The sequence below is a fragment of the Brachionichthys hirsutus genome, chromosome 18 (assembly GCF_040956055.1).
Source record: "Brachionichthys hirsutus isolate HB-005 chromosome 18, CSIRO-AGI_Bhir_v1, whole genome shotgun sequence".
NCBI lineage: Eukaryota > Metazoa > Chordata > Actinopteri > Lophiiformes > Brachionichthyidae > Brachionichthys > Brachionichthys hirsutus.
In genome coordinates this window covers 7,443,438-7,467,092 of record NC_090914.1, presented here as the reverse complement: position 1 = coordinate 7,467,092, position 23,655 = coordinate 7,443,438, and the positions used below count along the sequence as shown (strand labels likewise).

Below are 23,655 nucleotides of genomic sequence, written 5' to 3'. Positions count from 1 at the left end.
GCAACACAAGACAAAATCCCCCCCCAAAAAATAAGTGATTAAGGGACAATTAGGGGAAAACTACCAGTGTTACATACCGTTACAAAGATCATATAAGTCATAAATTTATGAGGTGCATTTAATAAAGAACATGAACTGAGACAATATGAAAAGAGCAACATGTCAATGCTTGAATGAAAAACGTCTTGTTCAAAAATGAACAGCCTGTAAATCATATTTAACCCCCCATGAGCTGATCTGTTACGAACTGTCTTTAATGAATAACTGGTAGAATACCTTTTACCAGTGAAAGAGAATAGAGGTCTTCCTCAATATGTATGAGATCCCACACTTTATTTTATTTATGCCCCAAATTCTTGACTGCAACTAGGAGTCCACCCTGTGGCTGGAGCACGGAATGACAAGTAATCCTTTATTTTTCTCTGCGTTTCTTCTCAGCGAAATGTATTCGGTGAAACAATGATACAATTTTTACAGAAGAAACAACAAAGCCAAAATGCTGTCTAAGCAACTGCTCCTTAGCCAATGTAAAATAGCTTGTGATAATCAAAATAATTTTCTTTAGAAATAGTGTGTGAATTTAGTGAACCAATTTTTTAAGGCATGTTCTTGTAAAATAAGGAAAAATACATTTTGTTTTGGCTGGAAATCAAATAAAAACTTTCATTTGAGAAGCGTGCACCTTTATAGCACATAAATTACCTTTTATTCCATTGACAACTCCAATGTAACAAATTCAACACGTCCGTATATATTGAAAGTCCAAAATACATAAAGCGTATTTAATATTATTCAAATTTTTTATTCATATTATTATTAGAGTGCCCATCCTTTTAAACAAAGTCAAAGCAAAGATGTTAAGTATGAGGATAATAATATCAATTGGGTCTTCCAGTATGCCATTTTACTGTCACTTGTATATCACTTGTGTTTATTCTAAATTCATGATATAAATTGAATGATTGATGCAAACACGAGAGGAAAATTACTTATTATGCTTTTTACGCACGTTTCATTTTTATTCAGTACTGTGAGTATCCACATTATTGTCGGTCGAACCTGGTCCTCCGCGCCGTTTGGGGGCGCTAGTCCGCTTTAATAAACGAGGGCCGCTCAGCCATGTTGAGTAGTCTGTCAAGCGAGCGGCTGCCCGCCATTGTGTAGAAACTAGGCTGTGTAGAAAGATAGGGGCGCTTGGCTGAAATTATCCAAAAGCTAGACCAATTCTACACCCTGCAGCTTTTATTTAGGAGTAGATACACTTAGACAGGCTCCGGGGTGGAAAGACATGTCAGCCAGCAGCCTTCTTGAACAGGTAAAGAGAGGTGATTTCTGAACATTTACGTGGGCCGAATCGCTCAGCATCGCGGATAGCTTAGCTCGGAGGCAGCGGCTGGGGCTCAGTCGTGCAGAAGGCCTGACCACCTGCTAAAGGAACTGACTGCTGAAAATATATCCCTTCACTTATTTTTCCCCTTCCTCTCTTCTCAAAAATCAAACCTTCATGAATCACCTGGACCCAATCCAGAGACCGAAAGGCCAAGCAAACAAAGGTAAGTTCATATGATGTCTAACATTGTCGCCGTGGGGTAGGGGGGGGGGGGATGCGGGGCTTTCTGACACTAACTTGCGTGCGCTGATGCGATAGCGTGTCCGCCAATGAGTCTCGGGCCTGTCCTGCGAGTTGCAACCGATTATACTTCGTGTACTTCAGTGAGATACAAATATAATTTGCGTATTCTCGGCCCTCGACTCTGCAGTTGTGTGTTTCCTTTCCGGCGCCGAGGCGACGCTTGTGAAGATGCCACGGTTAGCATTAGCTATGATCAGCTAGCGTTAAATGGTAACATGCTTTCCCCTTGTACTTCAAATACTTCATCGCCCAAATAGATGCGTGTATGAACGGTGAGCACGTCGCGTTTCTCTGTATTGGCGACGTTGAAATATTTCGCTGCGTTACACCGCAGGCTCCCTGCTATCACGCTAGCCACTCGGCTAATGTTGGCCCATATCGTCTTGTTGAAAAGGCTTTGGCGCTCGTTAGCAGAGACGCTGCGCACTGCACGCCGCTTAACGTTTAGCTTGCATGCTAGCCGTGTTTGGTTGCTAAGTTGAACCGAAGTGACATGTTTTCATACATGCTTGTGCCCTGTCCAAATGGGCCTCGTGGGCTCCCGTCGTCGTGCTGTTTTGGCTATAATGTTTGACAGGAATTTGCTAGCCTGTGTGTGTGTTTTTAATATGAACTTTCCCTCATCACGAAACGCTCAGATCTTCTCTGTAAATAAGTAGAGTAAACCAGACTGTAGGACATTTTTGATCAAAGAAATGATCTTGCTGGCCTAAGTGCCAGTGTGCAACGAGTGCCTTCACTGGGGCCATTATAGTTTATCTTTTAATTTTATGCTGGGTAATTCAAAGCATATTGAATCGTTTATCGTGGCTAGATTAGTTGGTGGATTTCTCTTTTGAAAGCCATAAATAAAGAATGGCTTTTATGAGAGATTGTAACAATGCTGAAAGGAAATGAGCAGATTATCTCTCTCCCTAGTGTCACAAACATAAATAATTTGTTCACCACAGTACCTTCTCTTTGTTTCAGTGCAAAACGGAGCTGTGACCCAAAAGGATACTTTGAATGACGACGAGTTTGAGCCTTACCTGAACACTCAGGCCAGACAGGTGAGCTGCTTGTGAACCATGTTTACCGATAATTACCGTTTTCGGTGTGGACTCGACTTAACAATCAGAGTACTTTATCTTCAAAAATGTTTTTTGAGTAATCACAAATCTTTTCATTTAAATCTCTCCAATGATAAAATCAGATAAGAACAAACCAATTGTTCCCCAATAGATGGCGTGCTGTTTTGCACAACATGTTTTTGATAGATGTATTTGATATCAGATTATCCAGGTTTTCGTAGACAGTATTTGCTGTACTGGATTATTTTAAGATGTTTTAATTCCTCGCTGAAATGTCAAAACACGGTCATTTCCGGCACCACGTGGACAAATCTGCATGGAAGGAAGTCTGCGCTCATTACTAAATGTAAATAAATCTATAATTTAAATGTTTTGTTTTGTGACAATAACAGGAAATGTAGTCATTGTTAGGATTAGTAAAAAAAAAAAATGCTACAAATAGTGAGAACATTTTAATTAGGAAAAAGAGGCTGTCATGGTGCTAACACAGTGCGTGCAGATATGACTTCTTTGGCAAGAGTCTGTGTAGCGGTTTTTACATCCAGGAGAAATGGTGGAAGCCAGAAGCAGAATATGTAAATTCCTGCTATCTGCTGAAATAAATTTATGAAATATATCAACCAGAAGTAGTTGCTGGAAATCAGGCAAATTACTTTCACAACAGTCTGACTATAAATCCAAATCCTTTGAGTTTACAAATGAATTTTTTTTAATTTATGTGTAAACCATTCCCATTAAGTGTCTGCAATCTTTTTTTTACATTCTTCCTCGTGCATTTCCAAGATACGCAGGAAGGAGCTTAATGACGTGGAACCGGAAGGAGGATAATGATTTCATTATATAGTTCAAAGTAGCCCTGGACTTTATTTCTTTGCTGTGTAGTAGATGGAGTTCCCCTTATGCGGTGACAGACGGGCTCTTCCTCTGAAGTGGCTTGTAGAGGATTCCACCACGTTTTAGTTGGGCCTTTCTTCCAGGTGTTAAACTCGCCGCTGACAGGGTCAGAGCACGAGATGCATGAAGAGATTGTTCGGTGAAGTCGGTTACTTAAGATATTAAGATTCATAATCGGGTTATTCGTGAATGAGAAGTTTGAGTATGTTGCAAGGAGCTTTAGCGTTCATTTTTATGTCACTGAAACAAATCTTTTTCTTTTTAGAGCAATGCCTATACGGCCATGTCAGACTCCTACATGCCCAGCTACTACAGCCCCTCCATAGGATTTTCCTACTCTCTAAATGAGGCGGCGTGGTCCACAGGTGGGGATCCTCCTATGCCTTACCTGGCCTCCTATGGACAGCTGAGCAATGGAGAGCCCCACTACCTCCCGGACGCCATGTTTGGCCAGCCAGGCCCGCTTGGGAGCAACCCCTTCCTTGGTCAGCACGGTTTCAACTTCTTCCCCAGCGGCATCGACTTCTCGGCGTGGGGCAACAACAGCTCTCAGGGACAGTCGGGGACACCGCAGAGCTCTGGCTACAGCAGCAGCTACGCTTACGCTCCCAGCTCGCTTGGGGGCGCTATGATCGACGGACAGTCCCCGTTTGCACCTGCTGCCAACGAGCCACTTAATAAGGCGCCCGGTATGAACAGCCTTGACCAGGGCATGGCAGGGCTTAAGATCGGCGCCGGTGCGTCTGGTGGTAATGGTGACATGGCTCCTAAGGTGGTTGGCTCTGGTTTACCTGGTGGGGGTCCCCTCGGTCCTGTGTCATCCGTGGGACCTCCGAGCATGCCTCCCGTCTCAATTGCCCCCGCCAAGCCCGCCTCCTGGGCAGATATTGCCAGCAAGCCAGCCAAGCCTCAACCCAAGCTGAAAGCCAAGGGCGGTATGGCTGGTGCGAACCTGCCCCCTCCGCCCATTAAACACAACATGGACATCGGCACCTGGGACAACAAGGGCACCATGCCTAAAGCTGCCACTCCTCAGCAGGTGCCCTCCATGCCCACCAATGGGCAGCCGCCCAATCAGACTTCCCCACAGCCCGGAGCTACTGCTGCAGGGAACCCACAAATGCCCCTCAGCAACGGGCAGCTGGTACCGCACGTCTCCCAGATGGGGCAGCATCAGCTTCCGCCTGGGCAACCAGGAATGGGTCAAATGCCCCAACCTCCCTTCCCCCAGGGTCCTCCTCCCCCGATCCAACAACAGCAACCCTCTCAACCCACTCGTTGGATCCCTCCGCGGAACCGGGCCAATGGATTTGGCGATGGAAGTGGAACGGGCCAATCACCTCCCTCCTCCTCTGGCGTGATGGTTCCTGGGGTGCCCTCTGAGCCTCACCCGGTCTTGGAGAAGTTGCGAATGGTCAACAATTATAACCCCAAGGACTTTGACTGGAACCCCAAGCAGGGCAGGGTGTTTATAATAAAGAGCTACTCTGAGGATGACATTCACCGCTCCATTAAGTACAACATCTGGTGCAGCACGGAGCACGGAAACAAGCGGCTCGACGCGGCTTACCGCTTATTGGGCGCCAAGGGGCCCATTTATCTTCTGTTCAGCGTCAATGGGAGCGGGCACTTCTGCGGCGTGGCGGAGATGCGCTCCCCCGTGGACTACAGCACGTCTGCCGGCGTGTGGTCACAGGACAAGTGGAAAGGTCGCTTTGATGTGCGCTGGATCTTTGTTAAGGACGTTCCCAACAGTCAGCTAAGGCACATTCGACTGGAGAACAACGAAAACAAGCCGGTGACCAACTCTCGGGACACACAGGAGGTGCCGCTTGACAAGGCCAGGCAGGTGCTAAAGATCATCGCCGGATATAAACACACCACTTCCATCTTCGATGACTTTTCTCACTACGAGAAGCGTCAGGAGGAGGAAGAGTGTGTGAAAAAGGTAAAAGTTCCTTTTGAATAAAGCGAATGGTAAAATGGGTGAATGAGATTCAAAGTGGAGCGGAAAGCTGCTTTGGATGCTTGAAAAGGTTTTAAAGCTGTTAAGATCTTTGTCACCGTTCGGCGTGGATGTACACACGAGAATATTGTGATTGTTTTTCTCTTTGATGTTTATCTGTGGTGTTTTACCTGTTTCGTGTTGCCACAGGAGAATAAACACACATTTTATTATATTTGTTCGAAGCTATTACTTTTATAAAATTGAACTATTCAATGGATTACTCGGGGAAAGATCTAATTACTGGTGTGAACCTGGGCTGGGATTGTGATCCTGTTTCAGTGGCGCGGTATCCTGAAGATGTGTGAAATGGATTATTTTATTCCTTCCATCTGAATGCACGTTTGACGTGGATTTCTCTGTTTGGCCACAACGTGTGGAAAAAGAGGCGAAATTGTATTTCAGCTTGGGGGGGGGGGGGGGGGGGTAGTCAGACCTTATTTTTATTATGAAATGTGAACAATGAATAACTGGTACTTCAATGTTTTGCTCAGCTGTGATATAAATAATACGAACCTTTTATCTGATGTTGACATTAAGAGAAGAGACCGCATACATGCTTCCTGTCTTCTGAGCAGTTCTAAGAACGCTTATTACTTTACGAACGGTCAACAACAGACGGTTACAACAAGAACGCATAAAGCAGCTTTTATCTTTGTTTTTTTTCTTGCAAAGATTCCCTCAGTATGAGATCAACTCTTGTGGAGCCTCTTGATTGGTCATTTGTTGTTGCTGCTCTTCCATTTCCTCCTGGGTCTCACTGATTATCGTCAGAAGCTGCAGGTCCGGTGTTGTTCTGGGCTTGCAAAGCTCCGGGCCTCGCGGTTACCTCCTTTTGGTCCATTTCGGTCTGTTCAAATAAAGCTAGCTTCACAGCTAACCTGTGGCAGCGAACGGCCTGCTTGTTGCTACGGTAACCGCTGTCCAACACTTGCCTCAGAGCGATGGGAGACAGAGCAGCCGGATAACGTGAGGGGGAACGCTGGAACGTTTTCTCTTGGCGCTGCCTTGCTCACTTCTGGAGGTTGCATCTTCTCACTCAACGTGCATTGTGAAGGAAGAACCAGCGTTCGGGGCATAAAACGACTCTTTCCTTTCCCCATGCAATCAAAAATGTTCCTTGAATGCAGCACCTAATGAAGCTACATTGCCTTCATTAGATTACTTGCTAAGGAATTGTACCAGTTTAGACCTCTGGTGTGTTGTGATTTTATTTGATCTCGGGTGCTGTTAGCTCTATCTACACCCTTTGTTGTATTTGTACAGCCACAGTTACTGTAGTTCCTTCATGTGGTACAAACACAATTTTACAACTGTAAATCTTAGCGTTTGTATTTAATGAGATGTGCAAAGCAGTCCTTTTTATATTTCGAGGTTTATGTAATAGTCTCACCACGCCTTACATCCACTGTTAATGCTGAACTGCGTGGAGATCATTGACCTTTAGCTCCCAGTCTGCAGCAACTAACAGCAGAGACGCTTTTGAATATCTGACTGCTGCGGTTTCAGATGGGTATGAGGTTAAAAGGTTGGATTTCACATGAAACGCTTTTACACAAATGGGGAAAACCTGTGATTTCTGTAAGAACGGATCCGATTCACTTTGAACCCGACCCGGTGTGACTAACTTGAATTCCCACAGTCTTACCGAACCTCTGCTGGTTCCTAAGGTAACCGTTCTGGTAACGAAGAGCTAACTTCGGCGAAGTGACTCGCTTGAATCCCTTCCAGTGTCTGAGTTTCCGCTCCTCTTTGTGACAGGTGGAGGTCCAAGGCAGCGAGCCATATCCCAGCAATCCAAGCAGCAGGAGTCATTACAGGCTTCAGGTAAGCAGCTTCATCTGAAGCTTCTATTGGAGACATTTAATTTAAATGCACGTTTTACTTGTAAGTCAGACCTCTAGCCGATGCCAATAATTTCCCCCTTTATTCTATTTATTATATATATATTATATATTATTTTATTCTTTTGTTCTAACAATTTAAATGCACCTTTTGTCAGAGGTTAAAGGTGCAACTCATTTGAAGTTGGATATTCCAGTGTGGGTAATTTCTGTCTTTTTGTTTTTCCCAGGAGCGCCAAGGACGAGCCAAGTAACATTCAGTCCATTGGTCAAAGAACAACAGTGCCCCCACCCCCCCCCCCCCTCCCTGCCCCGAAGCCTTGTATGCCCTGTCATTACATCCAGATCTCTCAGAAATTCTAATGGGGTGACGAATTAACCGAGGACGAAAAAAAACTAAATGAAGACTTTCTTGATTTTCTTTTGACTCTAAAGACTTACTTCGAACTTGTAGTAAAAAGAAAAGGAAAAGATTATTCATAGGACTACAAATAAATGCATAGCATCCTTAGGTGAAATCTTTTTTTTTTTTTGTCCCGCCCCTTTCCACTACATATGCCCCCCCCCCTCTTGTATGCTGCTTTTTCCCTTTTTTATGGTCCAAGAGCAAGTCTGTAATTCTCTCGCAAATGCACAAATCCAATAGGAATGTGTGGCGTTTGCCTAATGGCGTGTCCCACGGTCAAGAATGGGCAGTTTGTCTGTGTTTTTTTTTTTTTTTTTGTAAACCTCCCTCATCCCGCCAGGCTTCTGAGGATGCTTCCATCTTCTACCAGGACCCGGTGGAGTTTCCTTTTTGTATTTCCATCAGACGCACGTCGACTACTCTCACTCCGGAATCAACCTCTTTACGTGCTCGCCATGTTTTTCTTTGAGAGGACCGCAGGCGTTGAGAGCGGCCCTTTTGTTTCCGACGTTTTGGACCGCGTGGGGACGGTGAAGATCTGGAGATGAAGAGCACAGAGGGGAGGGGTCGAGTTTGGAAGCAGAAGAAATGTTACGTTGATGAGCCTCGCTCGATGTATAATTTCACGGTCTAAAATAATGTGGGTTCCCCGTTGACATTCTTTGGACTTGATTTACCTTGTTACCTTTCTCTTGGACAAGTGAAGTCATCGTTGCACCGGGGCTGCTTCCTCTTTTCTCCCTCAGTTTTCTAAAGACGCCGACGCGAGTGGCCTTGCCCCCACTCTTTATTAATCAGTTAAAAAGTAATAAATGTGGTATATTCAGCAGAACTGGTGTGCATTCCCCTTGTTTGACTGTAACGCAACTTTGTCGTGCAGTTTGTGTGTTCTTTTCATGTATTTCTGTTTTCCAGATGAGTATATGAATGTTTTTTCTGCTAGCCTTCATACTCCACAACATCCGCTACCCATCCGGACTTGAATCTTCACCAGTGATCCCTGTATTTCTTACCTCTACTTTCCGAACCCGACTTGTCCTCCACACTTGCCATTTCTGACTGCTCGGCCAACAACTATATACATACCATAACAACACAATCAGCTTCCACCATTTTCAGAATGTTGTTGGTGAGTAAATAAAACGCAAGGTCCTCTTTCAGAACTACTGGCTTTTATTTGTGGCATAATAAAGATGCTCCACGGAGTCGTGTGGATTCCCTCCGTTCTTGGCTTGTTGACACGTCGATGCATCTTTATGCGTAAACCTTTTGATCCTGGACATAAATGAAAAGCAACTCGATATTTAGTCAAAGTATTTGTTCGTTTGTTTCACCTTGGTCCATTTTGAATGTGTGGAGTGTTAAAGACTCGATCCTTTAACTAATTGTGCAAGTATAAAAACATGTGCTGCCAATTTGAATGTATTTTACAGTACTTCGTTTCCATGGAAACGGCGTATTGATGGGGAGCCGGGTTCGTCATCAAGTTCAGACGTATGGAGTGGAATGAGCATAGAAATGTGCGGTGCTTCGCGCCGACTCCATGGCTGGCGCACTCATGTCTCGGCAGCTGTTGGGCCTTTGGCGACACCTAAAGGTGACGCTGGGAAGAAATGTCACATGAACAATGAACACCGACGAACAATTAACGCACGCAGCTGGATAGAAAAGCATGCGTAAATTGGTGCCAACGCAGCGCGCACCCATGCGCTGCCGGTACCGATACAGGTGCTGACCGCACTGGGCAACCGGGTCATCCCGGAGGGAGCCAGTCGACCCCGAGCCGAGCCATGCCTGCCGTGTGGCACGGAATCGTCCGCGCGTCCGGTACATCAACTCTCCACACAACGCACCTGAACAGAGTTGGGTAAAGTTGGCACGATATTCACGGATTCGGACTTCCGGCATGCCTACCTGCTGAAGTGGCCAACATTAACACGAAAGCGCAATTTGCAGCGAATGTGCACACTGAATCTGGAGATGTCAAACAAAAGTACAGATTATACGTGACGCGCAAATGCAATGCTTCAACGCACGGTACAGTCTGAGTAACGGCACAGGTGGGAGCCGACTCCAGGCTGGCATTGCGCGCGATGGATGGCTTCTTGGTGAGTAAAATCATTCATTGGACAGTTGGTCCCGTGGTGCGCGTTGAACATCCGTCCATGTGCGCCCCCAGATACTATCCCGTGTTCACAGCGTCACTACTAGTCAGTGGTTAAAGTTAGTGACTTCCTGTTGTTCGCTGGTTAAAGTACAGCTTCAGATCTTTCTAACAAGCCCCTGATTGTATCTGTGTGCGAAGAACTCGTGTTAATAACCCCGTGCGTAAAGTGTGGAACGTTTCGATCAGCCGCACGCACGCTCTCCACTCACTCCTCTTGCGTTTACTTCGTATAATGGAGGACAGCGTGCCACCAAGTACATCTTCGCGCGTCTCCAACTCGCTTTCTGTGAAGTGTCTCTTTTTTCCTGGTTTAGTCATCCTTTTGTTTTAATTTCCCGATTGCGCAGAGACGAGGGAATCTCAGGCGCGACGGTTATATAATTTGGGGATTTCAAATACGGCGTGGACAGGACGGGGTTGGCCACTGCAACATGTGCGCTCAGTTCCACGTTGATTGGGGTGCACAAATTACATCTGTGAAAATGTCTCGCGTGGACAATTCACTGTTCAGGAATTGATCTGCAATCCGCCATTTTCTGTCTTCGTCCTTGTGGTTGTGATGTAAGTGACGCCCACAAGAGGGAGACACATTATTTGTTCAGTTGATCCCGACCACATGACAGAATGTCAGGGATCAGCTACCGGTATACCAAGGCCCAAAGCAGAAACGGATCAATTATCCCTTATTCCAGAACGAAACATGATATGTGGTGAGAAAGTGCAAGAAGGCCTTTTAATAAGCCACAACCCAAAAATGAGTTGGTGCGATACGGAACGAACAGAAGTATAACTGCTTTAATAAATTAAATAAATTAATTAATTTGTGTTGTGACTTGACTTGTTTGTACTAGTTTGCTTACAAGCTTCATAAACTGCAACATAAAGCCTGTATAAAATGCAGCATGATAAATATGCTATTTATCATGCGTTTACAATAACCACATAAAATGAGATCAGTTTAAATAGCAACAGATAGTACACGTTTTCTAGATGCAGTAAAATGCATATATTACTACTGCGGCTTCAGAATGAAAGCTTTTTAATGCTGCTCCTTCGTTGTTCTACGTAGAACGCCCTCTCGGACCCGCTGCAGACGTGATGAATAGCCAGAAAGCTTCTGTCGGCAGCATTAACTGAGGAATCTTAGCTCATTTTTTTGTGGATTTACAGGATGTGAAAATCTTCTTTAAATTTAAGATTTTTCATGACATTCAAGACAGGAAACTGCGAGGACTTCCCTAGAATGTTCCAGGACTACTTCTTAAAACAAGCTTCGGTGGATTTTGAGATTTGCTTGCAGGGATCATTTCATTTTGGAATATCTGCACCCAAGCTTCCCTCCAAACCTGTGATCTTATGGACCGCACTTTACCCTCCAGGTTTCTCTGCTGGGCCTGTTTTTCCTCTGAAGGTCTTACGGCTGATTTTGTAGGCCTGAAAAATGGCACTTTTATTTCATGCATTCTTTTTTTTTTTAATTAACATTTGATTAGTAAATGTGTGATCAGGGAGGGATGCTGTTTGGTGGGCTAATTAAAGACTGCAGTAGTTATTTAAGTTTGAGTTTGTATAAAACCTAATGCAATAAAATAAAAAATGACTTTAATAAAGGCTCAATGAAGCGAATGTAACAAAAGGTCTCTTTCTGTCGCTGCGCACTGATGGAAGGAAAATCTCAGGCGATCAGAAACGCAGGCCTTTGTGAGAGAACAGCCGCGCGCGTGCGCGAGCGCGTGTTTGCGTTGTGCGGGGGGGGGGGGGCTGAGAGGGGGAGTCGACGGCACGTGTCGTGTCTGCGTTGAGGGTGCGCGCGGCGCACACGCGCTGCCTCGCGGGGATCTCCCGTGACCCTTGTCTGCGCGTCTCTGGGGACGCGGCCCCTCGTGGGATGCAAATGAACGGCCATAAAACTGAGCCAGATAAAAGCCACGGAGACGATGGAGAAGAAGAAAGGGGGAATGGGACCGTGGGGAGGAGGAGGAGGAGGAGAGTGAGAAGAGGAGGAGGCCAGCACTCACATCTCAGAGTGCGCATTAAGATAAATGCAAAGGAATAGAATAAGTTGCCCTGCAGAGCGGAGAGGAGGAAGTGTGTGTGCGTGTGTGTGTGTGCGCGCGTCATGATCATCCTTAAATACACCCGGCACTTGAGTTATTATCAGTTCAAAATGTCTTCTTGCCTACTATAATCCAGACATCATAAAAAAAACCCACCGGCTGAGCTAATTGAACTAATATTACAAGACTTGTAACGAGTCACTCATCAGGTTATAATATATTTGCATCTCCTCCTTTTGGATACATCTATATCTTGCGTGTGTAATCAGAATAATCCACTCAGATTTTTTCCGTGGTTTCTGGCCCTATAGGAAGTATTGTTCCGCCAGGATGCGACGCGTCAGGCGCGTTGTGTCTGGGGGTTCATGCTGCTCTGCAAGGTCACGGCTCCCCTCATTACCATAAAGCATCCATCTCTTTCTTTCATTAGTGATGCTTCACCATGCCGCCAACCCAACCTCTATTAAATTAGATTTATTCTCTTTTTCCACACGTTTTGTTTTGCGGAGCCGACCTTTAATTATCAGAAGAGGAGAAATCAGCAACAAACCTGACAATGCAGCTTTAAAATAGCTTTAGCCCTTTAGTATATCTGACATTATGCATGTTTGGTAGCCTAATGTGTGCAGTTTTGTCAAATAAAGGCGATTCAAGTTAATTATATTTCATGATATTTTTTTTCCATAATATTTAATTTACATTAATTTCATTATTAGTATCTTGAGTTTTAAGCGTGGATAAAAATGACCCTCTTCGACTGTAATCCATTCATCACCATTATTTTGCATCATAACTAAAATCAGCGGGGGCTTAAAAATATAAGCAATAAGAATATGTCACTATGATGAATGCACGAGGGGGGGGGGTTGCATGTGGTCACCTGCTCCTGCGTTGTTGTCATATTACCCCCTCATTTCTCCTGGTGTCTCAATTCTACTGAGAGTTTTTTTAAATGCATAATTTGTAGACACGCAATGGGGCCCCCAAAACAGTTGATGGCCCCTGTCTCAACATATTTGGCACTTTTGCCCTCCGCCACTCTTCTGTAGAGATGACAGGTGCATTAAACGTATGGAGCCTGCTTGAATACAGATCCAGGATGCATTCTAGGGGTTAAATACTGTTTGTACTGACCTTAAAATATTATGCTTGCTATAATGCTATGATTGTTGTGCTTTCATTCTATAGTAGATGCATGTTGAGTCACATCCTGAATAGACTGCTGCCTTTATGAGCTCTAGAATTCAAGCCACGGCATTGGGAAACCAGATTCTTTACTGATTGTATGTAGGTCAACTCTTTTCCGTACAGCGATTTACATCTTTCAATGCAGCTGTGTGATAATATAGGAGTTGAATGAAGCTCGTTATTTTAATTACTTGATGAGCTTTGAGCAAAAATTAATTTCATTTTTTTCTACTTTTGAACAGAAATACTAGATAGAACAAATAAAATGCGGTCAATGAAACGACTTCTTTATTCAGACTCTATGCAGCAACAGAAAACACAAACAAAGACGCGATATCGAGAAAATAACCCATAATATTTCAAAACTGGTTGGGTGTTTTAAATTCCCCTCTAATAGAACTTCATGCTGTTTGTTTTGGGATCGTCATCCTGCGTTCCCTTCTTGCTCTCAGTTACACTCACAGACCTTTGATGTGGGCTTCTGTCACCACATGGCAAATCCCCCGGTGTGATCCCTCTGTCCATTTGGCTGCAGGGCCATCGCTGGCAGGCCCGCTGCCTGCTCTTTATGGAGGACGGACTGCGATTGTGCCGCATTTCCGTCTCCTATTCATTCCTGTGTCAGTCATACCTCACCGTGATTTTTCTAGCTCGCGTGGCCCGTGTCTTCGGTCACTGCTCTGCGACCTCTTTGCCCACTGCGTCCCCTCGGCTCCAGCGAATGTCACCGCTTGTTAATCTCAAAGGATTGCTGTGAACGTCTCTCTGTGTCTCTCAGGTGAGTGAAGACTGTGGCTTCTCTCTTGGCATTCACCGCGTGCCTTAATTGTATTGAAATTAAATCAAGGTCCACTGTGAACACAAAGAGCTCAAAGCCAAACTTCCAAAAATATTCCCAGTTCCTTTTCACACCCCGATTTCAGCAACTCTTCCCCCCTTGACATTCATGTTGTACGGCTTTTCTTTTCTTTTTTTTTTTTACCCCGACGACTATGTGTCAAACGTCACTTTCTTAGTCTTAAAAATCCATCTTATTGTTGAATTTTCTGTCCAGTAATTTTGGATTCTCTTCCCCTTCCCTCCTCACCTGTGATTTCTCCTTCCTGTGCGCTTCCTATGCGGTCCTTTCACACGGCAAAGTACATCGCATGCTAATCCCACACCAACATGCAGTCTCCAATGAAAACAGATTTTCTGCACAGACAATGCAAGACTGGAAACACTCGTAATAATTCAAGCTTTGACATTGAGATTGTCCCGACCGGACAGCCCAGAGCGTGTGAATGCATGCATGACAAATGATGTGAACAAAAGAAAAAAAGCAACACACACACACACACACACATATCTAGTGATCATCAAAGCAGTAGTTGCAGCATTAAGGTGTTGACGGAATACACAAACTAGAGGACATCATTAAAACGCACCACAGAGAGAGCACAGAGAAACAGGGAGTGAGATAGAGCGAGCGAGCAGAGCTACCTTTGTTGCACCATAAAGAGAGCAGCAGCCCGGCTGCCTGATTGCTGCCATTCCTGCAGACCATCTTCCCCTCAGAGCAAAACAAAGGATGACGACTAGATATTTCTGAGTACAAACTGTGATGCGCCGCTATGCCGTACTATCGCACTGCCCTCACCGTTCCCGGTTAAGAGCTCGGTACGATTTAATCGGACCAAGCGGTTCTTTATTACAGTTGGTAAAGCTGTGTCGTTATCTCCGCTCACCCTCCCTCTCTCCCTCCCTCCCACTCTCCTGTACGCTCACTCTCTCTCTCTCTTTCTGTGCATGTAACTATAGCGATGTACAGATTGGGAAGCATATCGATCTAAATAGCAACAGTCTCTATCCTCTAGGAACTGCATACACAAACAGATGATTTAGCACAGATTGTATACTGGTGTATAATAATAATAATAATATTACACAAGACTCTCACATCCAGAAAATCTGCAACTCTTACATTTAAAATCCCTTTCTTTTTGAACTCTATACCGCCGCTCAATACATTTTGGGTTTGCCTATAGAATGCTGTAGCGCGAGCAGAATTGGGTTTGTTCAAATAAAATATATCCTTCCTTTCTACAGACGAGGCGAAAAATAGAAGAGGAGCTGCAGAGTATTTCCTCCTTCAGTTCCTTGGTCCTGGTTGTGTTATTGTTGTTGCTGTGACTGCGCAGCTCCATCAAGATCCTTGCAGGATGGGAAATGGGAAGAGGAGCAGGGGATCAGGCACACAGGGGGTGGTGGGATGGCGGAGAAGGGGGCTGAAGGGACAGGAGGCAGGCAGGTGTCACGCATGCAGTCAAGGGAAAGAGGAGAGAGGGTAGCAGGAAAAAAAAAAAGACAGCTAAATTCTACCCAGTCATCACCATTAGAAAAATCCATCTGCTCAATGACAAAACCAAAAAGGAAGAGGAAAAAAAGCCCAAGACGTAAAATATACATATATACACCAGTGAGGTATATATGTATGAGGATCCAAGGGAGGAGGAGGAGGACAGAGAAAAGGGATGGACGGACGAGGAGGAACAGGCAACTGGCTCGTACACAGACACACTGCGCCGAGGCGAAGGCACGGGCTTCAATTTATGCTTTCTGGTCGACACCACCCCCCACCAATCACGCACACGCACACACACACACACACACGCAGAGCGTCCCGCCCCGATCTGTCCCTGTCCCTGTCCTGTCCCATACTGGATGCGTGGCCCAGCTGATCAGTGCAGAGGGATTAGCCAACGGGGCCAGCTGGCAGGGATTACATAGGCAACGTGGGGGGAGGTGTGTGTGTGAGGGGTGCTGGGAATGGAAGGGGGGGAGGGCCAGCGGGTTGATGAGGGTATTCCTAATACTCGGGTCGGATGTGGGGGGGGGAAGGCCCTGTCTTGTCCTGCACACACACACACACACACACACACAGATACGCCAACATACACACGCACAGATGTGCATGTAGACATGGGCACAAATCTGTTCACTTATATTAAACAGTCACATACACATTTCATACATGTGCACATATGTGTCATGCGCCAGTGCCTGAATTCAATATACATTGCATATAAATATTGCTTCTCCGATGAATGGTAAAAGCTGCAACGGCGCAGACTGCAGCGCAGTCGTCCGGTAATTCATGCGCCGCATCCTCTTGCCCAGTGAGTCACGGCGATGCATGGTGCTGATAAATGTATGTAAATGTGCAGGGGCTGGATGGAGGGGGGGGGGGGAGGCGAGCCAAGGAGGGAGTCCCAGGGGAGAGAGGTAGGGTGACAATGCGAGGCTTTGACCCATGACCCTTCCCTGCTCCATCATCCGCGGCCATCAGCTGATCCCAAAACGGACAGCCACAGTAGCGACCTCCTCCTCGGCTCTCTTTGACCGCTTTTGCAAACACACACATTTGTCCAGTCAGCAGCGCCGAATCCAGGGCCCAGTTCACCTCTTTTTATTTTTCTCCCATCCTTTCCCATCTCTTGCTTTTTCCTGTCTCATTCATCACCTCACCACTTAGTGCATTCCAGTATTCCTGCGTCTAATCTTTCTCATTATATTGAAAGTTGTCTCCATCCACAACTGTCAAAGTCTATATTTATATGTTTGTGCTTTGCTATTTGTTATAAAGCATTTTATTTATTTTTGTCCATGTAGTCCTACATCCGAGATTTAAGGCTGTGGCATTTTGCAAATTAAATCAAATGAAACAGCCTTCATCAATATTTCAGATGTGCTTGAAGTGTTAGGATAATTAGTTTGGTTTTATGTCTTAACACTAAAAGCCCTGCTTTGTCTTTGTCTTTTTGAAAGTCAGATAGACTTGTGTTAATTTTCTTCCACACGTTAAATTACCTTCATGGGGAATGTTGTAAATATGAATCAACCGGCTCAGTCCCTTCTGGAATTACGCATTACCAAAACCTCGCAGGCTAAACGGCTGCATGTCTTTCCTGTATAGCGATTTGACACATTGACTTCACGCACTTTGATCTCCATTTTAGTAACAGCGTAAAAAATATCTATCAATATCGCACAGAATTACGTAGCTGGAAGGGCAAAAAAAATATCCTCAAATTTGATGGAATATTTTTCATGGAAAATCCTACCTGTCTCTCATCTGTCATCAAATGTGGGTAAACTGACAGGTGAGGAGGGATCATTCAGTTAGAATTAGTTTAATCAAGTGTTATACGCTTAGTGTCACAAGTTTGTGCCGACTGTCAAAAACTGGTTGCGTTCCAGTGTATAAGGTTAGAGTACACACACATGAATACACAGCAACACACACACACACACACACAAAATTAAATACATTTAATTTTCACGGTGGAAAACAATTCTTCGGAATAAATAAATGGAATCAGGCAGAGAAAGCTGGATTTTCTTTATGAGGGTGAGGAAAAATAGATTTTTGGAGATTATCTGAGTGATGGCAGTTTAAACAGAGGCGACAACAATTTCCCCCCTACATTGTTTTTTGTGAAATACACTTTTCCACACTGTGTTACTCAAAGGCATGAATCACATATAATATATTCCATGCAATCTGTGCGGTAAATATCGAGGCTGTATATTTAAGGTTAGGCATGTGTACCCTGGTGCATGTAGTGAAGAGAGGAAGAAGAAATCTGACTGCATGCATTTTGTTGTCCCGACACCCCGTTCTCCATTTTGAACATGTGAGGATGAGAGCGGGCGAAAAAATACATGCAAGCCTCCTTGCAGACAGAAAGAAAATATGTCTGTCCTCCAGAGGAATATGAGAAAGATACACAAAGAAACACCGACACAAGCAGGGAGGGACAGACGGGCAAGATGGCAGAGAGACAGGTCGAGATAAATACACAGGGCTTGTCCTTAGTTTAGTAATCCGATGGAGAGATTAGCAAGAAGGCAGCATTTGGGTCAGATTATCGAGTCATTAGAAATGACTGGCGCTCCAGAGCCTCTCTTATGTGTTAATGTGGCTTTGTGATCCTCAGTGCAGTCTGCACAGATTGTCTCGATTTAGAGAACCGAGATTTAGTGAATATACAGTACCAAGTCTTTCAATATGTGAATACGGCCACATAAATCTTGTGCCCCCGAGGACGGATTTGTTTGTCTGTTTGCGGCATTTGATGCCACACAAAATACACAAATCACTACGGCTGCTGCCCCTCGTATTTTTAAAAATGGGTTTTAGTTGTTTTTAAAAGACAAGAAAGAGGAAAAGTACCTACTTTTTTTTCTTCTTTTGGTAATAAAGTTCCACATTGCATTGCTGCTGAAATTTTGATGAATAATTTGCAAAGTTTCAACCAAATGTCAATAAAATTAATATAAAGCTGTTTTTTTAATCCTGTGCCAGACAGCCTTCCGGGAGATTTTTTCTAAATGCAAATGTTAATTTTTTAAAACTATCTTCACAAAGTACATATTTAATGTTAAACACTGTTTTTTTTATTTTATTTTATTTATTTAGCAAAGACAAAGCAGCAGCGCCATGTTTAGCTGGGTGGCTACATAAGCTTTAGCATTTAGTGCCGTAGATCAGTGGAGAGTTCCGAGGTCTCTGGCCTCCATGCATTTTCAAATCATCAAATCATACAGCTGTGTGATGTTCAGTGATGAGGGGATTTAATCTGGATCAGGCGGAACCCTGAGAGCTTACGAGTGTGTGTGGGTGTCTGCGCACGGGAATGCATGTATTTACAGTACGTTATGTGGATTTGGGATATTTACTCTGTACATATCAGCAGCAACACATGAAGCTGGAATGTGTTTGTGTGAATGTTTGGTTGTGTCGTGCTGTATATCGTTCTGTGTGTGTGTGTGTGTGGGGGGGGGGGTTGCGGGGCAGTTCATTGACAGCTGATCGATGCTGTGGAAAATACTCTGAGCTGATATGGTTCCGTGACCGCAATATCAGTTTCACTTACTCTGGAGTGGGAAATGCCTCTCATGATTTGTGTGTGCGAGTTGCAATATTTAATAAGTACAGAAAAAAAACCCAAAAGTATTCAACCATGTGTTCAGCATGAAGATTCCGTATTGACCAAGCAGATTTTGAATTAGTAGTTTGAAACTTTTCTCTCTCTCATACACACACACACACACACACACACACACGCGCTGTGATCTCTTCCCAAAAACCTTCCCTTTTGCTGCAGCCTCTGCATACACCCTGCTCCAGTTCCCCACCCCCATCTTTTTTTTTTGTTAAATAAATTGCTATGTGACCTACTTCTCATTTTGCACCATTTCTGTCATGTTCAGATATTGCCGTTTGAACATGAATGATTTGCTTTGGGGCATACAGTATAAAAAACATGATGCACATACTGTACAGTAAAGTATACTGAATAAAATTTGTTTTTAAAAATATGGAAATGTCAAAATCATTGATAGTTTTTTTTTTTTCCCCCCCGAGTGATGAACCGGTGTTGCTGCAGAATGCCAGCTTCTTTTATTGTGTGGGCAACGGTGTTCTTAAAGGCTTTTGTTTTTTAAATTGCCCTTGTACAATTTGTAATTAAAATGCATGGTTCACATATTTTCTGATTAGCACATACAATAATACTCACAGCCCTCATAATAACAGGATGTCTTTGTGATGGCCATAGACTGGGGAAACAACCTAAATCAATTTTGCAGCCTAGTTAAGCAGAAAGCAAAGTGGTGATTTTCAATAATAAGCATGGCTAATTCATTGGACAGCATTCCTTTTATAGCTCAGATAGGTCTGCACTAGCTGGCATTCACTATTCTGTTTGGACTCGAAGTGCATTTTCAAAAAGCTCCCAATGATGGAGGGGGTCTTATGTCGGAAGTATATGCAGATTCTGCTTACTTTCATTTATTTAATGCATTACACATATTTTGTGTATCTACACTTTTATTTTTGCTGATTTGGGCGTATTCATGCACAGTTCCATCTGTGTCACATAAAAAAAAACATAAAATGGTTGAAAACGTTAACTATTTAATGTTTAATTCACACCTAGATATATTTGAATTAAGCTGCGCATATCGATGCATTTCTGTAGTTTATAATTATGTGGCTCTCCTTCCTGTTCCCCACAATGCAGAGATGTTACCGCAGACCACACTGGCCCTGATTTATTGGAATCAGAATCCACATGGCAGCAATTACTTTACGTTCATTAGCTACATCACTTGCGATCTCCTTCTTGCTCTCAGAACATTTTGCACTCTTGCACGATCACTTTGAACGTTCCTCGTTTGGCCCCTCACTCCGCCTCGGTTTCCTTTCTCAGCATGTTCGCTCACTCTGTCCCCTTTAATCAGTGACTATCGCTCTACCGCTAACTCCTGCATCTCGCTGTCCCGTTTTCACTCCAGGTACTGGGATTCCATGCTCCTAATCCATTTTGAAGACTTGAAGCATCCTGTCTCCAACCTACTGCTACAGACATGATAATCATCATTTAATCATTATATTGCATGGACTCAGACTTTTTAATAAGTGAACAGAATATATTTTACCGCACTCAACAAACTTCCTGATTATGAAGGCACAAAAGCTTGAAAGTTAACAGTCGAATTTCCATTTCAACGGACCCTTGATGCTGTTTTCTCACGAAAGCGTCCAGCTCATGCAGGTTCTTGTGCTCAAGGGTTTTTTCTCTCAGCCCCCTTATGATAAGACACGCGCTGGCCTACATATCTCAATTTTCCCCCACCTTTCGTTCACCATTCTACCAGTTTCTCTCTGCCAAGTGCTTTTTGCTGGCTTTTCAACTCAAGAAAGTAGACTTTGCTTGAGGGGGATTCATCATTTATTTTGAAAGACAAAAAAATGAAAAGAGGCTTTAGTGTTATGCATCTTCTCCCCCCCCTTTTTTTTGGGGTCTGCATTCATCTTCGTCCTTTGTGGAATCTCTTCATCCAACCCAGGGCCTCCGTGTCTTCACTCTGTCCTCAGGGTGAGAGGACCAGGACTGCTCGTCCAGCTAAATGCACTGGGGGTTGGGTGATTGGGACCAGAGAGTGAGAAATTAAAGATACACGCATACACAACCACCATAATGGCAAGTCATCACACTTCATGCACACTTAGTGTATTGTATTTCTGGATTAATGCATGCACGTTTGTCTTATTATACTGAGCTTCTGCCTTCCTAATTCCAAATTCATTCTAAAGAGAAAGACAATGGGAAAGTCCCAGCGCCGCCCGGGGGCCAGGTTCTTCCAGTATCTGTTTAAGGATTGAGTGAGGATGAGGTGCGGGAGGAAAAGTTGCACTTGGCAGCAGTTAGAAAAGACACTGAAAGGGGAGTGGGTTTTCACAATAAAGGATTTCGAAAACAAAGCCTCTTTGGTAAGAAGGAGGAAAGAGGGGAGGAAAGAATGGAGCTGTGGAGGTGGTGGATAAATGCAGGATGACACAACGTCCAGATTAACCCTAATCTCAGGCCTGCTGGTTTATTTGAGGCTGACGGACCAGAGGAAACTATCCCATGCCAGGTGGTCACTGGGACAGGGTGTAGGGCACTGGGAGGAAGAGGATGAGACGGGTAGCTGCAAGGAAAGGCAGAGCAAGAGGGAGTTGTGTGGAATTAATGTTCTTTATATATTTATTGCTATATATTTGGATAGAAATAAAACAGAAAGTTGAAAAACGAGACAGAAGATGTTAGGGGACTGCGGTGGATTGGATGGAGGTGCAGCAAGCAGAACGATGGAAATGGCGATGCAGGGAGATTGAATGGTTGCTTCATGGTGACAGTGGCCCATGCCCCAGTGCATGGGATTAGAGGGGCAGTCAGTAATCTGCTGTTTAGGCTGTATGTAGGGCAAGAGTGGTTTAGCCCAGCCACTCTTAGCACGGTGCAGTGCCAGAGCGAGAGAAAAAGGAAGTAGACGGGCATTATAGCTGCACTCAGCTCGCTCGAATCGCCTCCTGTTTTCCCCTTTTATACATCTCTGTCCCCGCTCTCCATCTGAAGCTGCTTGGGTTCTACGCGACGAGAAAAGGTTCTGGAAAGCCTTGCGTGTATAGAAATATAACAAATGTGCAAGGGAGAGAATGATCCGTACGGAGAAGTGGAAAAAAAAGAAGCTTATTTCTGTCAAAGAAGCAGTTTAAGAAAACGTACATAGGATAAACGCATTTCACAATTTACTCTCATTTTGTACTTTTACATTACAAGGATATCATGTATTTTTGCATGCTATACTAGTGAATTAATTTGACTACGCATATACTCTCTTTTCAGAATAATAAGAAATATCAGCATCACATCATTATATATTAAACTAACATGCAATATAATAATCACATTTTTTTTACCTCCTTTTACCAAATTATTACTTTGAGTTTGATGCATATAATAATAATTATGCTGTAATTTAATACTGTAACAATGGCGTGTAAGTTTAGACAATCCTTTCTTGTATGCATTGTCACACGTTCAGTTCTGTCTCATTTTGTTAGAAGGATCCTTCAAATGAACAAACATTTGGTACATTTCTCTCATGTACAGTATTGGAAAGAGTTCTTTTGATATTTTGGGAAATTCAAGCATTTATTTTGTTTTCCTACTTAAAAAATGTAGATGCTATTTATGACTAACAATAATTACATCAGACAGGGCCAAATTATTTCTGTCTTTCCTCACTGAAAAACCTGAGGCAGGGATGCTTGTGTTAGCCCTTTGTCCGCTTTATTATTATTGGTATATGCATTTTGTACTTCACGTCAGCGAAGACAGGAAACAACGTATTACACTATGGCTTAAGCAAAATATATATTTTCTTCTATGGAGAAATCAAATAAGAACAAAAACCATCACTGACAGCTACCACTGTGCGCCCCTCCTCATTCTTTCATGCCATTCAAACAATCCTCCATATCTTCTCTCCATTTCCCAATGAGCTAAGCGATTCATGTCAAGTGAAGTCAAGCATGGGCCAGTGTATGAATCAAAATTTGTCAAGTTGGCTTTTCCCTCTCAGTTCTATGAACTGATATGGATTAGTTTTGAATATGAATCCCCAGAGTGCACCATGTTGCTTTTAACTGACTTGCAGCTTCAGCGGGGCAATCAAAGCCTTTGTTTTTCACACCAACCCACAATCCCACCTGCTTCGGCGAGACGATGGAGGGCCCTTTGAAAACAACGAGGCGGTATGATTTATTATTCTAATTAGGCGAAGTGAGACTTTAGAAACAGTTCTCTCTTTTGGCTGGCTCCTGGTTCGTTCAGATGATAATCAGAGGTAGCTGTTGAGTTGAGGTGCGAACTGCTTGTGAGCCACACTATCGGCAGGAAATATCCACCACAATCAAACCCTCAGTCAAACAGCGGGCTTAATGCGCCGCAACACCCGGTTAAAATCTACTGCGGTGTTAAATCCAGGTCATTTCATAATCTCTTTGATACTAACTC

The 23,655-nt window shown here is 43.9% G+C and overlaps 2 protein-coding genes across 2 annotated transcripts in view; both read left to right on the top strand.

Annotated features, from left to right (window-relative positions):
• The first annotated feature begins 1,223 nt into the window (after positions 1-1,223).
• On the top strand, positions 1,224-9,051 carry ythdf2 (YTH N6-methyladenosine RNA binding protein F2). The gene is made up of 5 exons (XM_068751761.1): positions 1,224-1,553; positions 2,603-2,682; positions 3,863-5,545; positions 7,364-7,429; positions 7,677-9,051. Exons 1-5 carry the CDS (start codon positions 1,505-1,507, stop codon positions 7,698-7,700), a joined length of 1,902 nt encoding a protein of 633 aa, XP_068607862.1. The 5' UTR covers positions 1,224-1,504; the 3' UTR covers positions 7,701-9,051.
• Positions 9,052-11,956: 2,905 nt separating this feature from the next.
• The window catches only part of msrab (methionine sulfoxide reductase Ab), a 38,867-nt gene continuing 27,168 nt past the window's right edge, over positions 11,957-23,655 (top strand). Inside the window, exon 1 of the mRNA XM_068752112.1 lies at positions 11,957-12,009. Within this exon, the coding sequence (XP_068608213.1) occupies positions 11,957-12,009 (53 nt within the window). The remainder of the gene's footprint in view (positions 12,010-23,655) is intronic.

Bases quoted from the DNA above. Each gene is read 5' to 3' on its own strand.
- ythdf2 (XM_068751761.1), top strand. From the start codon at position 1,505: ATGAATCACCTGGACCCAATCCAGAGACCGAAAGGCCAAGCAAACAAA. The intron at 2,683-3,862 runs GTGAGCTGCTTG...TTTTCTTTTTAG, and splicing joins TGAACACTCAGGCCAGACAG to AGCAATGCCTATACGGCCAT. The intron at 5,546-7,363 runs GTAAAAGTTCCT...TCTTTGTGACAG, and splicing joins AGGAAGAGTGTGTGAAAAAG to GTGGAGGTCCAAGGCAGCGA.